At 40.8% G+C, this 19085-nt stretch overlaps 2 protein-coding genes across 10 annotated transcripts in view; both read left to right on the top strand.

Annotated features, from left to right (window-relative positions):
- LOC121950953 (tight junction protein ZO-1-like) overlaps positions 1–10852 on the top strand; it is a 66424-nt gene extending 55572 nt beyond the window's left edge. For 5 of the 9 annotated variants that reach the window (XM_042499793.1, XM_042498257.1, XM_042498995.1 and 2 more), the window contains 8 exons: positions 387–469; positions 699–872; positions 1074–1180; positions 1362–1606; positions 2710–2864; positions 2946–3166; positions 4029–4172; positions 9068–10852. In XM_042499793.1, the coding sequence (XP_042355727.1) occupies positions 387–469; positions 699–872; positions 1074–1180; positions 1362–1606; positions 2710–2864; positions 2946–3166; positions 4029–4172; positions 9068–9162 (1224 nt within the window). In that variant the 3' untranslated portion in view covers positions 9163–10852. The remainder of the gene's footprint in view (positions 1–386; positions 470–698; positions 873–1073; positions 1181–1361; positions 1607–2709; positions 2865–2945; positions 3167–4028; positions 4173–9067) is intronic. The other 4 variants (XM_042503726.1, XM_042501355.1, XM_042502936.1 and 1 more) reach the window with 2 other exon arrangements.
- A 3874-nt stretch (positions 10853–14726) lies between these two features.
- fam189a1 (family with sequence similarity 189 member A1) overlaps positions 14727–19085 on the top strand; it is a 125504-nt gene continuing 121145 nt past the window's right edge. Inside the window, exon 1 of the mRNA XM_042488884.1 lies at positions 14727–14980. Within this exon, the coding sequence (XP_042344818.1) occupies positions 14732–14980 (249 nt within the window). The 5' untranslated portion in view covers positions 14727–14731. The remainder of the gene's footprint in view (positions 14981–19085) is intronic.

The following is a 19085-nucleotide window of genomic DNA, read 5'->3' as shown; positions in this document are numbered from 1 at the left end:
TACCCTTTAACCAAAAGGTGTGTCTCTGTAGGATCCTTTCCATCATGTTGTCAGACTCGTGCAATAATAGTCTGAGCCTGTCAGCGGCAAAAACAAGTGCTTTTAGTGGACTTAAATTGACAGTACCAAATGCCCCAAGTGGTTAATTTGCAGCCTGTTTCCAAACTGCTGGCTGCAGCGTTCGTTTTTTCAATACCAGACTAATTTCAAAAAGCGATGCCCCAACTAGTAACTGTGAAACAAAAAACACTGGAAAATAGGATCCAGGATGAATTATATCAAAGTTACCCTTTAACATATACTTTTTTTTGAGAAATAAGCACAGTGGAAGTGAACATCTGCATTTTTTTTCCTACTGATAAGGTTCAATGCTTTTGCTCCTCTAGGCAGCAGATTTACCTTTGAAAGCCGGTGGAGTAATCCCTAAAGCAAATTCTCTGAGCAACCTGGATCAGGAAAAGACCTTCAGGTAAGCTTGTGCTGCTGCTGCTGCTGCCGCCGCTGCTGTGCGTTTAGTCACCCTGATTTTTCAGAGTAATATTGGGATGAAATTGTAAAGTCACTTTAATTTTCACATCATTGACCAATTTGCTCAAGCACTTTCATTTTTGTCATTGTAAACTCTTTCTCACTTGTTCTGCTCTCACCATCTCTGCCTTCTGTTTCACCCATTTTACTATTTCATCCCACCAACCCAGAGCTCCAGGGCCACAGCAGCCTCAGTCAACCAAGGTAGCTGATGACATTGTGCGATCCAACCATTACGATCCTGATGAGGACGAGGACTACTACAGGAAACAGCTGTCTTACTTTGACAGGCTCCAGGCTGGTCCCAACAAACCACAAGCACAAACATCTAACAACTACCCCAGGTGATTCTCAGTCACAGGCGCACTCCCACACACGTCTTTGTCAAACATCTTTGGCTTTTTCTTCGTAGATTATATACAGTATAATGTGTCATCTCCAATCTTCTCCCAACGATTTCTAACATCCTTTATGGTTCTGGTGATTAATGTACTGGTCATTTCTACTCTGAATCTTAAATTAGTGGTTTTGGTTTTGTAATATAGGACGGAGTCAGTGGAGAAACCCAGTCCAGTGGAGAAAAAATATGAACCAGTTCCCCAGGTGACGCCTTCTCTGCCACCAGCCACACTCCCCAAACCTGCACCCGAAGGTAAGATTTACTGTCTTCTTTCAAAGTGTCAGGATTTTATCTGATAATGTTGTGAAGATGTATCTGTGTACTATATCACACTGAACTTTGTCTTTTTTAGCCTGTTTTGTACGCTAAGATGTTACATCATGTCAAACATAGTGTGGAAATAATTTGACTGACCCTCACTGCTCTTCCACAGTCAAGGCTCCTGGCCGTGATGACACTGTCCAGACCAACTTCCTGCCTCATAAGAGTTTTCCTGAGAAGTCTCCAGTTAATGGCACTAGTGAACATCCTCCAAAAACGGCTCCACCAGCAACCAGCTACAACCGCTACACACCCAAGCCCTACACCACGTCTGCCAAGCCTTTCGCGCGCATGTTCGACAGCCCGAAATTCAACCACAACCTTCTGCCCAATGACAAGCCTGATACTGCTCCAAAGGTAAGAAGATGTTGTCTTAAGGCAGCAAATCTAAAGAGAGTCCAAAAAGCAATGATACTGTTGAGTTCCATTTGACTTCAATAAAAAGTCAAATAAATAGCTCACATATTTAATGATGCGTTTAATGTAACTGTAGCCTTCAGATATGATACCAAGTGGTTTGACCCCTGTCTCTTTTCCTCCTCTGGCCATCACTAGATGGTGACATTTGGATTTACGCAAATATCAAGCACATTTTACATTGCATTTTCTCAATTCTCACTGAGATGCTATTTAACATCAAACTATTATAAAAATGGATTGACAATGAAACTCTCAGTCCCTTTTAATAGCCGTCTGTGGCAACTCAAATTTGATAAATAAAGGCAGATCTCTATTAGATGCTGGGTCTAGTTGCCATTGACGCTTCAAAGCAGTTCATTTTTATAGAAGTTATTTGATGTACAGACCACTGAGAGAACACTGGGTTGTCGGCTACTCACTTGAGCTAGTACTAAGACGCTGAGATTGGGCATAACAAATATCAATTTTTAAACATTTGTCAATGTTCCTTTAGTCTGTAACGGTCCTCCATTCAAAAGTATCAAAAAGGGTTTTCATAGAAATGTATCCAACTTGTGAAAATTGCTGTAACAGGATAATTTGGATTATTTGGGTAGGACAGCTTAAGCGTGAAAGGGGGAGAGAGAGAGGGGATGACATGCAGCAATGGGCCGATGCTAGAATCGAACCCACGGCCACTGCTGCAAGGACGTAGCCTCTGTACATGGGGCACCCGCTCTACCAGCTGAGCTACTGGGCGCCCCATCCATACTAGTTTAAATAAACAATTTTATAGTATGTCACATCTTTGCCGAGCAAGAGTTTTATGTGAAAGGAATTAAAGGCCCGTCTCCTTTAGACACTTATCCAAAATATTCAGCGGTAGAGTTCAGTGATTGAAGGAAATAACTATCGCCCACACTAAGCTTTACGGTATTCTACTTTTTGGTTTTTGCTGGTTGTTAAATGGATAACTCCAGCTCCAAAGCTCTTAATGATAAGCCTCACCACTACTGTTTTTATCTACACTTCAACACTTTACCCTCTTTTGTTTGGAACAGGGCCGGAGCTCCAGCCCAGTGAAGCCTCAGATCCCCCCGCAGCCCCAGAACACAGACCATGACAGCGGCCTGGACACTTTCACACGCACTATGGACCACCGTTCCAAACACCAGCACAACAACATCAACGCTGTGCCCAAGGCCATCCCCGTGAGGTAAGAAACTCAGTCCGACTACAGATTAAATATAACCTGTTGTATTTGAGCGTATGAAAGTGAAGGTGTCTTTCCATCCAGCCCCAGCGCCCTGGACGATGATGAGGATGAAGATGAGGGCCACACGGTGGTTGCAACAGCTCGAGGTATCTTTAACAGTAACGGCGGCGTCCTGAGCTCCATCGAGACAGGTGTCAGCATAATTATCCCACAGGGCGCCATCCCTGAGGGTGTGGAGCAGGAGATCTACTTCAAGGTCTGCAGAGACAACAGCATCCTGCCGCCACTCGACAAGGAGAAAGGTAACTTATCAGAGATAGAGAGATGAAGATGAAGTTCGGAGGGGGGTTTCTTGAGTCACATCTGAATGATTGCGTGCTTTATAAAACCAGTAAAGTTAAATTCTGCACTTTGCGGAGATATGCTGGGTCTAAAGAGGAATTGTGCCGCCTTTGCCTAATTCAGGCCAAAGATTTGAGACGAAACTGTTTTGGAACACTGCTGGGAAAAGTTGCAGCGGTGTGAACTGGCCCATTTCACGTTGACCCAAGCTGTCTGATAATATCGCCCGCAACTCAGTTTGTCAAGTTGCCAGTAGGTAGTTTTAAAAATGTTACATCATGTTTCAAGAGCCAATCCACTTGTAGTGAAGTTAGTCTAAGCTAGTCATGTCAGCTACAAATTGTCAAAGCATGTTCGCTTGTTGTGGCGTTCTCTGATAACTGTCTCCATCCCCGCAGAGTCCATCTCATTTACATCCCCATAACTGTTAACACGTTTGTCATTCTCATGGTATGTTGTGTTGGACGGTCGGCCACTGCTGCTGGTCCTGTATGCCCATTTTAAAAAAAACTGCCTGTGCTTTTGGAGTTGTTAAATGAAGTTGGAACAGAAGTAGAGAAGATTACTGCTGTGGATGTGCCATCCTGTCTAGTCGCATTGGTGTAAACGGGCAAGTTTTCAGAGCGTGGCAGGCTGGTGCATTGCCAATAGTTGCAAGTTTCAGCTCATTTCATCTGAAATCGTTGGTCTAAAATGGGCTCAAGACTTCCATAATATCCCCAGAGAAAAAAAGCCTGCCAGCACTGTCTGAGAACAATTGCACTGAAGACCTGCTCCTGTGTGTTCATTTTTAATCGTCCTGAATTCTGTTTGTGTTCACAGGAGAGACTCTGCTCAGCCCTCTGGTGATGTGTGGACCTCACGGCCTCAAGTTTTTGAAGCCTGTGGAGCTGCGCTTACCTCACTGTGCGTCAATGACCCCTGATGGTTGGTCTTTTGCTCTAAAATCCTCCGACTCCTCGTCGGGTATGCTGTGCTCTCTCTGTTCTTCTGGGGTCGTTTGGGCTGGCTGTGTGACAATTTGAGGGTTGTGGGTCACTGTTTAATTCTAATTATTTGCAGTTTTTACCCCTAGTGTTGGTTCTCTTCAATGGGAATCAATTCAGAATAAAATTTAATAACATATTTTGGTCACCATGTCTGTGAATCAATCTAGGGGTAAAAACTTTTTTTTTATATAAATATAGAATTTATGGCTTTGGTTGATTCATTTTCATCATTGACACTAGTTCACTCACCCACTCAATCTCTCATTCACTGTATCACTGATTTACTGTATTTGGTGCTCAGATCAAAGTTTCTCCTCATTGCTTCCACATGCTGAAATTGCAGTATTTTTATCTTGGTTTTCTCCTCTTGACTCATTTTAACACATTTCTCTTATTTCATTTAACATTCATGCATCAGACACTTGGCTGTATATTAATTTAATTTCATCAGGTAGATGTATAATGCATGCTGCTCTGCACAGAGTGATTTTTCTCACATAGCCACCCAAATCCTGACCTGAAGAACAGCTTTTATAGATCTCTGCAGAAATTGGGACACTGTCATAACCAATAATGCCTGTCTTTATCATGCAAACTAAAAAATAATGTGACACAAAGACATCCTGTTACCATGTCGAAATTGAGCTCTCTAAATTTAGCCTCAGTCCTCTTAGGTTTTCCTGTTATTTGAAGTAGCTTTCAGGTGGCAAGAAAATGAATTTTCAAGTTAATTTATTTTTCAGATTGTTTACTAAAAGGATCCTGGCTGTTAAATTGGATCTGGAAAAACAGGGAAGGAAAAATAATTAAACAAATAAACCATTCGCATCTCTTAGGGGCTGCAGGAGATGATTTAGGCAAATCCCTTCAGATAATTGTAATTCCTTAATAATTTTTTTACTTATGGCATCAAAAAAACTCCAGATAACTTAATTCTAATTCTGTTTTTTTTTTAAATGTGAGTTAACCAGTGCCGTAGAAAAGATTTATCCACCTTATGAAGACATTCCCAAAAAAGTCAAAGTAAAGTACTGTATGAAGTCTAGATTTCTGTTTAGTCAAGTCAAGACTGTTTTTTATAGAGAAAATTTAAAAACAAAGAAATGTTGACTTAAGCGCCTTACAAAATGGTTCAATAAAACAAATTTGTGATGAAATACAGTCTCAAATAAGAGAATTTAAGTAAATTAGTAAAAGCATATGCTATCTTAAATAAACCATAACTCATAACAGAATTACACAAACAACAAAACAAAATACATGCAAAATAAAAAGCTGTGTGATCAGTCATGTCATCATAATTATTGAAAGGCTAAAGAAAAGACATGGATTGAAAGATATTCATGGAAGGGGAAGATCTAATTGTTAGTGGACAGTTATTAGAGCCAGCAATCAATAATACTTGATCACCTTTGGTTTTTAACTGGTTGCGGGGAATGAAGAGCAATGATTGGTCACCAGATCTGAGGGGCCACGAGGTCGTGTTGAACAAGCTGCAGGCGAGAGAGGGCTGACTGACAGATTCTCGCACAGAGGGAATTACAGTAATGAATGCCACAGAAAATGAAATCATGGACTAAAGTGTCCAAATCTGTAGAGGAATGGTATAAAATGTTAAAAACAGATTTAATTTAGCAAGTGATCTAAGATGGTAAAAGCAAGCTTTGAAAACTGACAGTTTGTTTGTCAAATTGTAAATCAGACTCAAAGAATACACCAAGATTTCTGTGTAGGACTTCACAAGTTTAGCAGTAAAATTGATAAGCAATAAACATTTATGCAATGACCTAAACTCATGAAGAAGTTGAGCTCCTGCAAAGAAAGTTTTAAAAAATTTTTTAAAAAACTGCTAATAGAGTATTTAATTCCTCCTCTCCCTTTTCAGTGTCCCTCTCACATCTCACGTCTTCAAAAACAGTGGTAATTTTGGCAGTGGTCAGGATTAGCTGTTAATTAGCCTCATTTTAAGGATGAGACTTGGAGGGCTGAATGAGATGTGAGCTCACTCCGTTGTCCGCTGAATTGTGGGAGGATTATCGGGCTGCCTCGTAATCCTCTTATTGTAAAGCAAGGCCACTCTCTGGCCTCCTCCTGTCCCTTTTCTGGTTTTCTTCTCACTTTCCCTGCTTCTCCCTTTTCCTCCAATATGACTCTTTGTATCTTAGTGCTGATTCTCTGTGTAAACTGGTATTCTGCAGATCATTGTGTTTACTTACAGACTAAAATCAGGGCCGCTGTGATACAGCTGATCTCTGTCAAAGAACTGACTTCTCGTAATGTAGAACAGGATGAAACGAAACCACTGAAATGGGAGACACTGACATCAAATTATGCAATATCTCATTTTATTGACTTTCTTTAGAACTTGAACACCTATGATATAAGCACCTCCCACACTACACAAGAACCCACCAGCTAACATCTGGCTTTTTTATTTACCAAAAAAGGTTGCAGTCCACTTTCACTCCCTGGTCAAATGACATTGCAGTTGTCAACACAATGTATTAGCTTCATCTCCAATATGCTTCCATTAGCAATGGTGGAAGTACAACACCAGGGTGCTAATTTCAGCGTCTTTTTAGGTGCGATGCAATCATGGGTCACCAGAAAATACCCACTGCCTCTGCCCAAGCAGCACTAGAACATCGATCCCAAATTAGTCCAAAAGTTTGAAAAACCGCTGTAACATTTTCACTGGCCCCCGTAGTGCTTTCTACTGTTAGTTTACCTGTTTTCCGGTCTGTCCTTGGCATCGAACATGACACACCAATAAAAAAAAAAAACACATACACACACTGAAAGGCATACTCGTCTGCTGCAGAGCTGTGTACACAGCTATAGCCAACTGGCAGTGGGAAATGCATATATCTCCTGTTTGCAGGTTTTGTGTACACACACTAATTTTGGTGGAAAAAGGGTATAACACACTGCTAATAAGCCAGAGTGACAAAACATTGACCTTTAGAAATTGAAAAAAAGAGACTATGTGTGTGGTTTTCCCCCTCTGCCTTTTATATTGCCTACCCGAAACAGGAGACGCTCCTCAGGTCACATTTATCTCTTCTCTTCCATGTCCCCCAGACTTTACACAAGATTGACAGTTAAAGATTGACAGTCAATGAGGAGGCTTTAAATACAGTGTGTGTATAGTATATCAGTGGAGCTGTGCCAAGCTGGCTCCGCTTACTCTGATTGATTACTGGAACTTTCCTCTTGGCACAGACCTGTATGTTTATAATTGCAATTACACTCAGACCTCGCAGAGACTGAGGTTTAATTTGGAGCCAGCAAGAGGCTGAGGACGTTCAATAAAGATATTAAATTGCTTTTTCTTGCTTTTATTGGCCACAAAACCATGTGATATAACTTGATGTGGCTCAGAGACAATAGAAACAGTCATGCTCTGCTGCATTCAGTGCTGTTTTAACATGAGGCTAGTAGTACATGAGATTGTTGTACAATAGATTTGTGGTGTGAAGAGTAGTAGTAGTAGTAGCAAGTGTACAGTGCTTATGAAATGCCTTTGGCCCTGTCTACACAGATACAGATACTTTTGAAAACGGATATTTTGCCCCTTTCTTTAAAAAAAAACAAATTCTGTCCACGTGACAGTTGCTTTACAAAATATCTCTGTCAACACTAGAGTGCAAAGCATCTATAAATACTGACCAGTGTTAGCTGTCTGCAGCAATCTCACAAAGATAGTTTAGCGTGCAGGCTAAGTCCCTGATCAGACAGAGCGTGTTTTGCAGTTTAAAGCGTCCTTTTTTATTGTTGCTAGGCAACTACTGAATCACCTGTCTTTATCTGAACCACTATTTTGCTGTGAAGTAAACTCAAAAAATCTGTACCTTGAAATCTGCATTAAAAATGGACAGCCAGAGGGCACTCAGGCACTGGACACAGGGAAACGGGGATCTTTGCGGGCCTAATTACGGTCGGTAAAATGTTAGACAGCAGTTGAGGCGACAGTTTGTTCAGATGTTTTCAGCTCTGGTGACGACGAAAGTGAGCTACCGTAAGCATAACACTGTACACTGTACACTGGTTGTCATCAGCATCACAGAAAGCCCACCTCTCAATTCTTTTGATTGAATAATGGGAAGTTCTTTCCTTTTTTTTAACTTGAGGCATTCGCTGCACTTCTGCAAAAATGCAAAGGGCATAGAGTGGAAAAACAGCAGGAGTTCAGCAACACAAAAGCAGCGATTAAAACGCTCATTCTCTCATTCAAAACACGTACAAAAAGTCACAGGTTTCAAAACACGTACTGGAGATCTCATCAAAGTTGATTCCCCTTCGATATGAGAATGACAGAGATCACACTTTTCCTTCTGCTCCTCATTGATATCAGTCCACTTGTCAAAAATGTCCCCAACATCTGCTGGTTTGATCAGGCCTGATCCAGATTTATCTGTCCATGTCCGGCCAACTTTAAACCATGTACGCTGTGGTAACCCAAGTAAGATTGGGTGCAGCAGACACTTGTGATTTGGTGACGATGTTTTTTTTCAGCACTGCTTGGCCTGAAAAAATGGAATCAGATGGCAGTCCAACATTATTGCTGTTTCTGGTGCAAGCTAATTACACAAAGCAACAATGGACATGCGCAAATTGAGGAAATGATATTGTTTCCCCAAACACTTTGTTTTACATATCCACACCGATAAACTGTTTCCGGAGGTGTTTTCAAAAATCTTCGTTTTAGTGACCCAAAACTCAGTTTGCACTTGGGTGAGAGGCCAATATTTTGAGGAAATTATCCTTTTTCAGAATATCTCACTTCGTGTAGACAGGGCCTTGGAGCTTGAATTTGACATTAAAAAAAAGCAGCTGTTATTGCTCATTATCTCCCCATCTGTCTCTCCGCAGGTGACCCAAAAAGCTGGCAGAACAAGTCTCTCCCTGGAGACCCAAACTACCTGGTGGGAGCCAACTGTGTGTCTGTGCTCATCGACCACTTTTAAGGACGGAGCGGCAGGTGTGATGTTACTGAATGTGGAACCGTGGGGGATCGAATGAAGAGGATGGACACACACAAACACACACACACACACACACACACACACACTGACAGATGCACTCCAAACACACACACACACACACAACATAATGGAGTATGAAGGATATCCAGTTAGTGCTGTTTACTGCACCATGGATGAAGGCGATGATCGTTACAAGCTGTTCTTTAAACTTTTTCCCCAATTTGAAGTTTTGATGTGAAATGAAACCATGGATGCATGCCACTGAGGATTGACACTATATATAAGGCGATGTTTAATGTAATTATTTACATGAATATAGATGATTGGATGGTTTTTGAGGCAGTGTACGTGCTTCAAAAATCTGTGTTGGTATATTTATGCTATATATGCATACAGTATATATAGTAGAATAGAGGAAATTTACTAAAATGTTACTCGTGAATTAAATTACAAGTCAACATCTTGTTATTTTTCAGTTCGGGTGACTGTATACAAACATGTATCTCCACGTTTTTTCCACACTGCGGGGATTTTAATGAAGGTTTGAGACAGACGTGAAGCGAACCGGTGAGGGTGACAAGTATCCGAAGGAGTGAGCAAAACATGAGCTGGAAACGAACCCAAACAGCACACTTTTTTCAGAGACGTTCTTCCTTCTTCCTTTTTTTCCTACAGTGATATCTTGTAGCATAATTTCTTACAGAGTACCACGTCTCTCCTTCCAGCCTGAGGGAGATCTATGCATGTTCTTTACTCAGGTCCAGTAGCCTCCTCAGTTCCTTCCTCACATCTACTTCTCTCTCTCCTCTTCCGCTCTTCTTCTTCTTCTTCTTCTCTGTGCACTCTTGCACTCACACACAAATAAGCAGTGATGCCTTATCTGCAGATTATTCACTTTTCATTGAGAAAAACAAAATAAGTTATGATAAATTATGGTATAATGTCATTTGTTTTGCCATTTTTGTGAACCCACTGTATAAATGAACTTGGGTTTAGCACACAATAACAGTTTATAAAGGATAACAAAGGTATGCTCTTCTTTTATCTGCTATGCATTACTTAAAGAAGAAGAAAAAAACAGAAAAGAAGTGGCTGTAAATAAAGCTAGCATATTGCCTTGTTTCTTTTGTTTGTAAATGAACTTTTTGTATGTCTTTCTTTTTTGTATAAAACTTAGAGAAAACATGTTTTAAAAAGCGGAAGAAAGTGAACGTGGTTATCTTTGTATTATGGATATACCTTCGAGCCTTGGAACTTGTAACCTAACGATAATACATCACATCTTTTCTACCAGTATATTCACACGCTATGTTATGGTCAAACACACACACACACACACACAAAGAAAAAGTCTTTTTATGGCTCTTTAAGGATCAGGAAAGTGCTTGGGCTAAAATACATTTAAAACATGTTCTTTTAAAAAGGGTGTGCTCTCAAAGTGTCCCCCTCACTGATTTGTGATACTGGATGCTGTATCGTGTGCCCTTAAATGTATTTTTGTACTAATAGACAATATATGATGTATGGCACACCAGTACCATTTTTATTTTTAGATATAACACGGCTTTAATTGGATATTAGCTCTTCACGTGTGGCTGACTTTTTTTTTCTCCTCTGCAACACAATTTTAAGTATACCACTGTATTAATAAATAAAATCATTTTTAAAGTAAGTAAAGAGTGACTGTAAGGAAGTTTTTTTCTACAAAGTAAAGTGTTTAGTCTCGTTCTAAAACAAGAAGCTGTGGCTGTGATTGCTGCTTTCTTTCCCAGAGTCCCCACACATCCTTAAAACTTTTTAAGGATGGCATTTGGTTCAGTAATCTAAAAATAAGGCCTTAATTAGTATCAATGGCTTAAACTAGTCTTTCAAAAATCTTAAAAATGCTAAAAACACGGGAAGAATTATTTCATTAATCCTTTTTTCTGGTGTTGCATTGTTACATTTCTAATTAATTGGTAACATTTTCTTTTTCATTGAAAGACAGAAAATTCTCTCACATCAGCGTCACCAACAGAAATCATGTTTTATGTCACAATAAATTTAAGTGGCAACAGTGTCCCCAACCATTGTTTCTGATGGTTCACGTTTTCTTTTTCTTCATTTTTGGTTGTTGTAAAATTGGTCTTAAATTTCATTTGGAGGGGCATTGAAAAAAGACTTCAGTCTTAAATCTAACATGCCTGAAACTGTAGAAATCCTGTTTTTCTTTTTTTATATGTTAGGGTCCAATGGTTTGTCTGAACTGAAGGTTATAAGAAATTCTTTAAGACATCTTCATATTTTTAACAGCCTGGTCTCCTACTGTACTGTTGCACTGCAGTGTTTGAATAATGAGCTGTGATTTCTGCCTTCTGTTAAATTGGCCAGTTGGCACCACTGAAACCATGTATCTAAAATTTTAGAGTCAATACCCTGCATTGAGTGGGCTGGGCTCTTGCTCAGGGAGACACTGAATAGTTGATTTATAAAAGATGTTATTCTACCCCATAGATCAGTACACACCTCACAGTCAGTTAATCTGACATTTTATTGTTAAACAATTATTCATTTCATCAATAAACGAGTGAAAAAAGCTCATCAGAATTTGCCAGACCCTTAAAATTGCTTGTTTGGTTTCCCAAAACACAAAGATGGGTTATTTAGTTAATAGAGGGGTTCCCATGGGTACTTAAAATCCTTTGAAGGATTGTTAATTTACAGTGAAAAAATAAAGGCCTTGAAAGGTTCTGAAAAACAGACATGGGTGAGAAAAAGTGCTTGAATTTGCATGTTTTTGCAGATGCAGATTAAGTTTTGATACTTTCTTTCTTCTCTTTTTTAATTGTTGTTTGTGAGTTTCTGTAAAGCCTGCTAGTTCTCATTATAAAAAATAGCTGTTTTTTAACCAACCTTGATTTGTGTCTTAAACTGCTGTGTTTGGTCCTGAAGCAAACTGGGCCTGGAGGTCCTTGGGAAAGCCTTGAAATTGATGTTAAATAAGGTGCGGCCATGTTGATGTTACAAAAGACAAAGAAAAACGCCTAATACTCATCTTTGAGGTTGAGTCTGAATTTTGGGCCATTTTCGTCTGAAAAAAAGACACTTCTCAAAATGACTGCAGTTTAATTTTGTCATTTCACTAATTAAGTAATTATCTTTTTATAGCTTTTTATTTTAGCTTTGAGAGGGTCACGTTTGGCTGTGTATAATTTCATTAATGGACATCACAGCACCATGGCTCACGCCTCTCACAGCTAGATGGTGCAGTTGAGCTCTGAATGAGTGCCGCACAAGGTCAGAAATACAAAGTCCTTCAGATGTGATTTTAATGTATTTCAGTATTTGCATTGTGTTCCTTCAGTCCATAGGGCCTGCATGTGATGAGTAACGGGGAGCGAAATATGTTCAAGATAAGTAGAAAATAGCGTTAATTTAAAATGCTTTTAGAAAACTATAAGTTATGATATGATGAAACATTTGCACAGATTAAGAAGCCTTGCAGGATGAAGGCTGCCAGTGGCTCTCAAGCTAAAAAGGGTTTGGTCCAAGATAAACTGAGGAGTCTCAGACTGAAGGTCCTGTGTTATTAAGTCATTAACTATCTGAAAATAATAATTTCTGTGTTTTGTTTCCTGAGAATGAGCCATTTATTTCTAAATAGGGTGCAGGTTCTCATTCACGCAGTCCACGCTGTTGCACCGCCATGTTTCTACAGTAGCCCAGGACGGACAAACCAAAACTGGCTCTAGATAGGACCATTCAAGTTTTTGCATTTTGAGATGATTTTTTTCTGCCATTTGCATTTATTTGATAGTACGGAAGTTACTGAGTGAAAGGGGGAGAGAAATGCAGCAAAGGGCCACAGGTTCGAGTCCATCCTGCGGCAAGAACATAAACTACTCTTAAAAAACACATTTTTTTTATTAACATGAAAGTGCTTTATTCGGTGCTTTTACTTATTTCAATTACCAGGTTTGTTTATTTTGCAGAAGAGGAAGCATCTGCAGATAAATCAGCTCCTGGTAAAAAAAAAAATCTCCTGAACATCAGGGTCTTAAGTTAGAGAAAAAAGGTGAGCACACATTAGCTGGTGCTGGGTTAGCGTGTGTTTTTACTGGTTTTAGTTACCTGGTCCATTTGTTTGCAATTCTCACCACTAGATGACACTAAATCCCACACACTGCCCTTTAAAGAGAAATTCCTTTTTTTTTTGTGAAAATACTGAATTCATTCATATCTTCAAGAATCGAAATATCCTTGAAATGAAACTCAGAGAAAGAAAAAAGCTCACAACTCATGTCCACACCTTCTTTAAATTGGTCACAAGACAGAGGAAACTGTCAGGACATTTTCTAATCACCTTTAATTATTTAACTATGTGCAGTCAGTCTAATTTCAAGGAGCTCTTTAGGTAAAATCCTCAGCAGGTGTGTCGCAGTCATTACCTGCCTGCATGGTTACCTGCAGCCTGCGCAGTGAAGGGCAGATAACTGAGCCAGTGTTCAATGACAATGCAGTGGATGCTGCGGCTGGAGCTGAGCTCAACCTACACTCACTTTGTTTTATAAAAAGGCAGCACCTGAACTTGAAATATCCCGAGTCCTGGTTACATGATGAAATTGTAACACTCTGACTGAATCCTTTACACAACACAAAACGTGCACCCTTTACTCAAAAAACGAACCGCACATCTTGGTTGGCTAATATGCTCGTGATGATCCACGTTTCCATCCACCGCGACATCACCAGCAGCGTGTAACGAATCACGCGCAGTTTTTTTTTTTTTTTTTTTTTTTTTGATGTTGCCTGATAGTAATGAGCCCTCCTCCCCTCCTCCACTACATCGTAGTAAAACACTCCGCGCAGCCCCGCCGCCATGAAGACGCGCAGAGTGGCACATCTCCAATACGCAGTGTGCATCTCCTGTCCTGGCTGCTAGATCTGCTGTCGTCTGTGAAAACCACGGCTGGTGCCTCACACAGAGCAAACGCTGCTCGCTGCACAGACCTGCGGATATTTACACGCCAAAATCTGCCTAAATCGGCGTGATCTAAACGTTTTTCTCTGTTTATTTTTCAAGGAGTACACCTTTTTTTTCGTGTTATCCCGGCTTCATCGCTCGCTTTTGAGTAGTTGGAGAGGCTGCAGAGGCGAACATGACAGCATGACAATGGTGCAAAGCTGGCTGACAGTAGCATGATGCGTTTTTTCCTTCTTTTTGCCCTTTTGGACTTTTGAGGAATGGACTCTTTGCTGGAGCAGAAAACTCCAGTGGTTTATTTTTTGTGTTTCGACTTCAAAATCTTGCCACTTTCTGTGTGTGTTATGGTAAACATCTGGTGCCTCGTGCAGTCCGCTCTTTTCTCACCTTTCTCCTCCCATACGCCGCAGCGCATCTCTAATTGGAGCGAGGATCTTAATTGATGGAGATCATCCACACCGGACACTGACCTCCAGTCACACCGTTTACCAGCTCACTGCAGACTGAAACACAACCACTCCGCTCTTTGTGGATGTTTTTGTCCTTTTTTGGCTCTGCTGTGTTTGCTGCTCGTACCGTTCAGTGACAATGCCGGTGAACGCGCTGCCCCGCGGCGGCAGCAGCGGCATCAGCGGCCCGGGCTCCCTCAGCCCCGCGTCGCTGTCCCGCAGCCTGTCCCGGCTCAGGGAGTACCGGACCCGGACGAGGATCATGCTGGCTCTAGGGGTGTCTCAGATGGTTCTTGGGAGTCTCATCCTGGCCGTCAGCTTCGCGGCTCTGGCGCTCACCACATCTCCCAGAGTCCGGCACTCGTGTCCCTTCTGGGCTGGTTTCTCTGTGAGTACAACGATTAGCTACACAATTATGTTTTATGGCATGAATTAAGCAGTTAAAGTTGAAAAGATGGTGCCTCATCCTAAAAAAAATGATGCTATTGAAACACTAGTAATTTGCTGTTGTTTAATTTAGCATCTATAAAATCAGGATATTTGTCACATGTCTCCACATTGGTCTCACAGGCTATTGGCTATTAACATAAAGACCAAAAATGATCACTGCAGACTGAGAATTTCAGGAATGGTATACCTTGATTTAGTGATTCTTGCATTTCAGAAAGGTCCAGATCTTTAGCCTCAGGTGGGACGTTGAACTAATTGGTGTGTAATTTCCATGGAAAAGAAGAAATCTGTTTTTTGAATGAATTTTGAGGCTAATCTTTGGCAACTGCAGTACTGTGCAAAAGTCTTCAGCCACTTCAAACTTTATATATATATACATATATATGTGTGTGTGTGTGTGTGTGTGTGTGTGTGTATATATATATATACACACAAATATTCCAGAATACAGGCTAACTTGCAAGTATTTAGTGTGACCTCCCTTTTTTACAGCATGTGTTGAACACTTTTGGGCAAACAATGTGAGATTTACAATACTAATCTTCTGGTCTTACACCAGGTTGCATTCAGGACAAAGCTCAGTATTGATTGTTTGATCTCCCTTTTGTTATGGTTGTATGATTCCATGTTTCACACTTAATATTGACTTCAGTCTGAAGAAGCCATTTTGTTGTGACTTTTTTGGTGTTTTAATGCATTCTACATGTTTTCTGTATTCTTTATCCTAATTACAACTTAACTAACAACAAATCTATGGTGGCCTAAGACTTTTGCACAGTACAGTATTTGTGAGGATTCAGAGTCTGATTATCACACACACACACACACACACACACACACACACACAGAGAATCAAGTACGACGGTGTTTTAAACACTCTATAGCACTCCTTACTCTGTGTACAGTAGGACATGTTTGAGATGTTGTGTGTGTGTTCTTCATGTGAAATTTTCATGTCGGTTACTGTAAATATTTATGAATGCTCACTTCCCTGATTTCCTGCCTGCGACCCGGAGCAGGTCTGTTCCATTAATTATAGAAGCAGCGGGGCAGAGTGCAGGGGTGAGGGAGGGTCTGTGGCACCAGGGCCATCTGTGTTTGTGTGTAGTTGTATATGCATCTTTGTGAGAACTGATTTGAGGACATTTTTGGGAAATGATGACAGGTTGGTGGGACCTCACCTTCAGACAGATCTCCAAAGGTTCATGTCAGAATAATGAGGGTCCTCACAAGTATAGACGTACAGGATTGTAATGTGTCATTGAATAGATGTTCTCGTATGAGAGAGAAAAATGAGTGGAAGTGGACATGTGTTAGTGTGTGTGTGTCCGTGTGTGTGTGTGTGTGTGTGTGTGGGAGTGTATAGTTACAGGAGAGTAACCACAGGGGTCAGAGAGCAAAGGTCACTGCACATTCGTTATCACGGCCCCGGGCTGATTTGAGGTCTGTTGGCTTGTTGTGCTGAATCTTACCCCCCTGTTATCTTTGTGCCTAAACCTGATGCATCTTTGTGCCCTGACTGTGCCTGTTTTGTTAGTTATACATTGTGTCGTGCACAAGTTCTCAGCCCACATGGACTTAAAAAAAACACAAAAACATTACTACTTACACATAATCTTACACTGCAAACAAAGAGGTAAAACCTGCCACAAAAAATGTTTTCTCTCTAAACACAACTCCAGTTTTCTCGTGGAAATTCATCAGAGATGAAGGATGTTGTACTAAAAAGAGTAGTGCTTAAATTTTCATATAATGAGCAATAAAACCTTCATCTTCAATCTCATTTAAATCTCAAAACAAACAAAGCTTTTTATCTTTCGGGAGACCATTAATCTGCCTGCTTCTACAGCTAAGGGTGATGAACAGAACTGTGGACAAATTTAATTTAGACTCTCAGTTAAATTCTGCTTCACATAAAACTGTTGTTTTTCATAAAACCATATGTTTGTACTCTAGGTTTGTAATGATAGACACTTCAAAATAGCCTACAAAATAAAACTTCACCTAATAATGAAAGGATATCCATGCAAACTGCCCCAGTTAGTGATATGGAGAAGTTGCATGAGATGAATTCTCATGAAAATGGTACATAAGATAATGTTAACAACCATAATTTAAACTGAGTCAGGTGCAAGATTGCACTCAAACTTAAAGGCCCTGTTTGTAAGATTTTGGGGGATTTAGCAGCATCGAGTGGTGGTGATTGCAGATTACAACCAGCTAAAACTTCTCTCGTGTCAAGCTTGAACTCCAGGTTAGAATTCCTTCAGTGTTCATTGTTCAGGAGGTTTTTACTGGGAGCCGAATTATCCGCAGAAGGCTTTCCTCTCCAGAACAAATGGACCCACAGATGTAAACCAGTGAAAGCTGTGAATACGGCAGTTTTACATGAAAAAAAAACAGTGCAATATGGCAAACTCTGTGGACAAGGACCTACTCCCTGTATAGATATAAACAACTCACCGAAAGGCCACGAAAACATTATTCTTATCGTCATTAATCATAAGAAATGATTATTGATTATTATTGTAATGATTATTACATTCCATTTCTGCAAATATGTCCCCTTAAATCCTACACACTGGACCTTCAACTTTTTAATACTGGCACATAGACATTCAAGGCAAAATCCTCACCAGCTGAGAGACATTCATCAACAGCATCTCAGTTAGGGGTTATGGGATGCTTTTTGCAGCTCTGCTCTGTGATTTAGTCTAATAAGACACGTGTATTTGCATGCAAAAGCTCATCTTGTGTAGCTTTAAGGTAGAGCTAATATATCAATTAGTAATTTTAATTTTAGAGAAGCAGACTATTTTTTTGTTTCTGGCTCCGTGTGTGACTGCAGTGTGAAGGGAGTCCGTTAAGATTCAGATTCAGATTTAGATTCAGACAACTTTATAGTCTGTCGTGACAGAAAATCGTCTTAGATGTGGCTCAACGTGCAGTGCAGTGTGTCTATGGTGAAGTTGTTTCTATGAACCTCTGATACCCTGCAGACGAGCATCCCTGTCGCCAGGAGGAAACCAGCTTCTCAACAACGTGATTCTGTTAGCATTTAAATGTAGTTTAGCATTGAACCATGACGCCTTTCTGTTGAGCTTCATGCCATGTTGGTGAACTGAGCTAATGAGGAAGGCGGCAACGAATCCTATCTGCACTCGTGCGTGTGTTTGTGTACCCTGTGTGTGTTTATGTGTGTGTCTGTGTGTGTGTTTGCATATTGTGTAGGTGTGTGTGTGGTCACTGTGGGACGTCATTAAGGATCTCTGTGTGATGACTGGCATTGTGGGATTTCATCACAGTCACAGCAAGAGAAGGCGTAATCTTTACTTCCTACACAGAGCAATCACTGTAGGGCCCTAACACACACACACACACACACACACACACACACACACACACACATACACACACATACACACACACACATATATCCCTCCTCAGTGCAGTGCATATCAATGGATCTGTCTCCCTCTTCCTGATTTTCCACACTCTGGACAAAAATGTCTTTTACAGCTTTGATGTTAAGAGTCGTGTGTTTGACAGCATAATATCTCTCTCTCAAGCACACACACACACAGACACACACACACACACACACACACACACTTGCTTGGCCAACAGAGACTAATCCTACCAATATCTTGCTCTCCTCGCACCCAACCCCAGGCCTGTAATCATCCCACTCCCCTGATGTAACTCAGCTCTGCATACAAGCAGCCAGCCGCACTCACTTCCTGTCGATGTCATCTTTGGTGACAAAAGATGACGCAGAGCTCCAATGGCAAGCGGTGCAGGCTCTGAGGCTGCAGAGGACCGCCATACCGTTGCCTCCGCTCTGCTGCAATCGGCGGCATCACCAGCAGGTTTACCTGTTGGCAGTGAATCACGTCCCCCTGCATGGTTTGGCCAATAAATGAGGCGACGTGGCCGAGCTAGCCAAAGGGCCCCTGCAGCTGTCAGCAGCTGACATGCAGAACAAATTATCGTTCACCTCGCATCTCCACAAATTAAAGCTCGGAACTGATCCAAGTGTCCAA

This window comes from Plectropomus leopardus, chromosome 1 (genome assembly GCF_008729295.1).
Source record: "Plectropomus leopardus isolate mb chromosome 1, YSFRI_Pleo_2.0, whole genome shotgun sequence".
In the NCBI taxonomy this organism is placed as follows: Eukaryota; Metazoa; Chordata; class Actinopteri; order Perciformes; family Serranidae; genus Plectropomus; species Plectropomus leopardus.
Note: the sequence above shows the minus strand (reverse complement) of the source record. Positions and strands in the feature narration are given on the sequence as shown.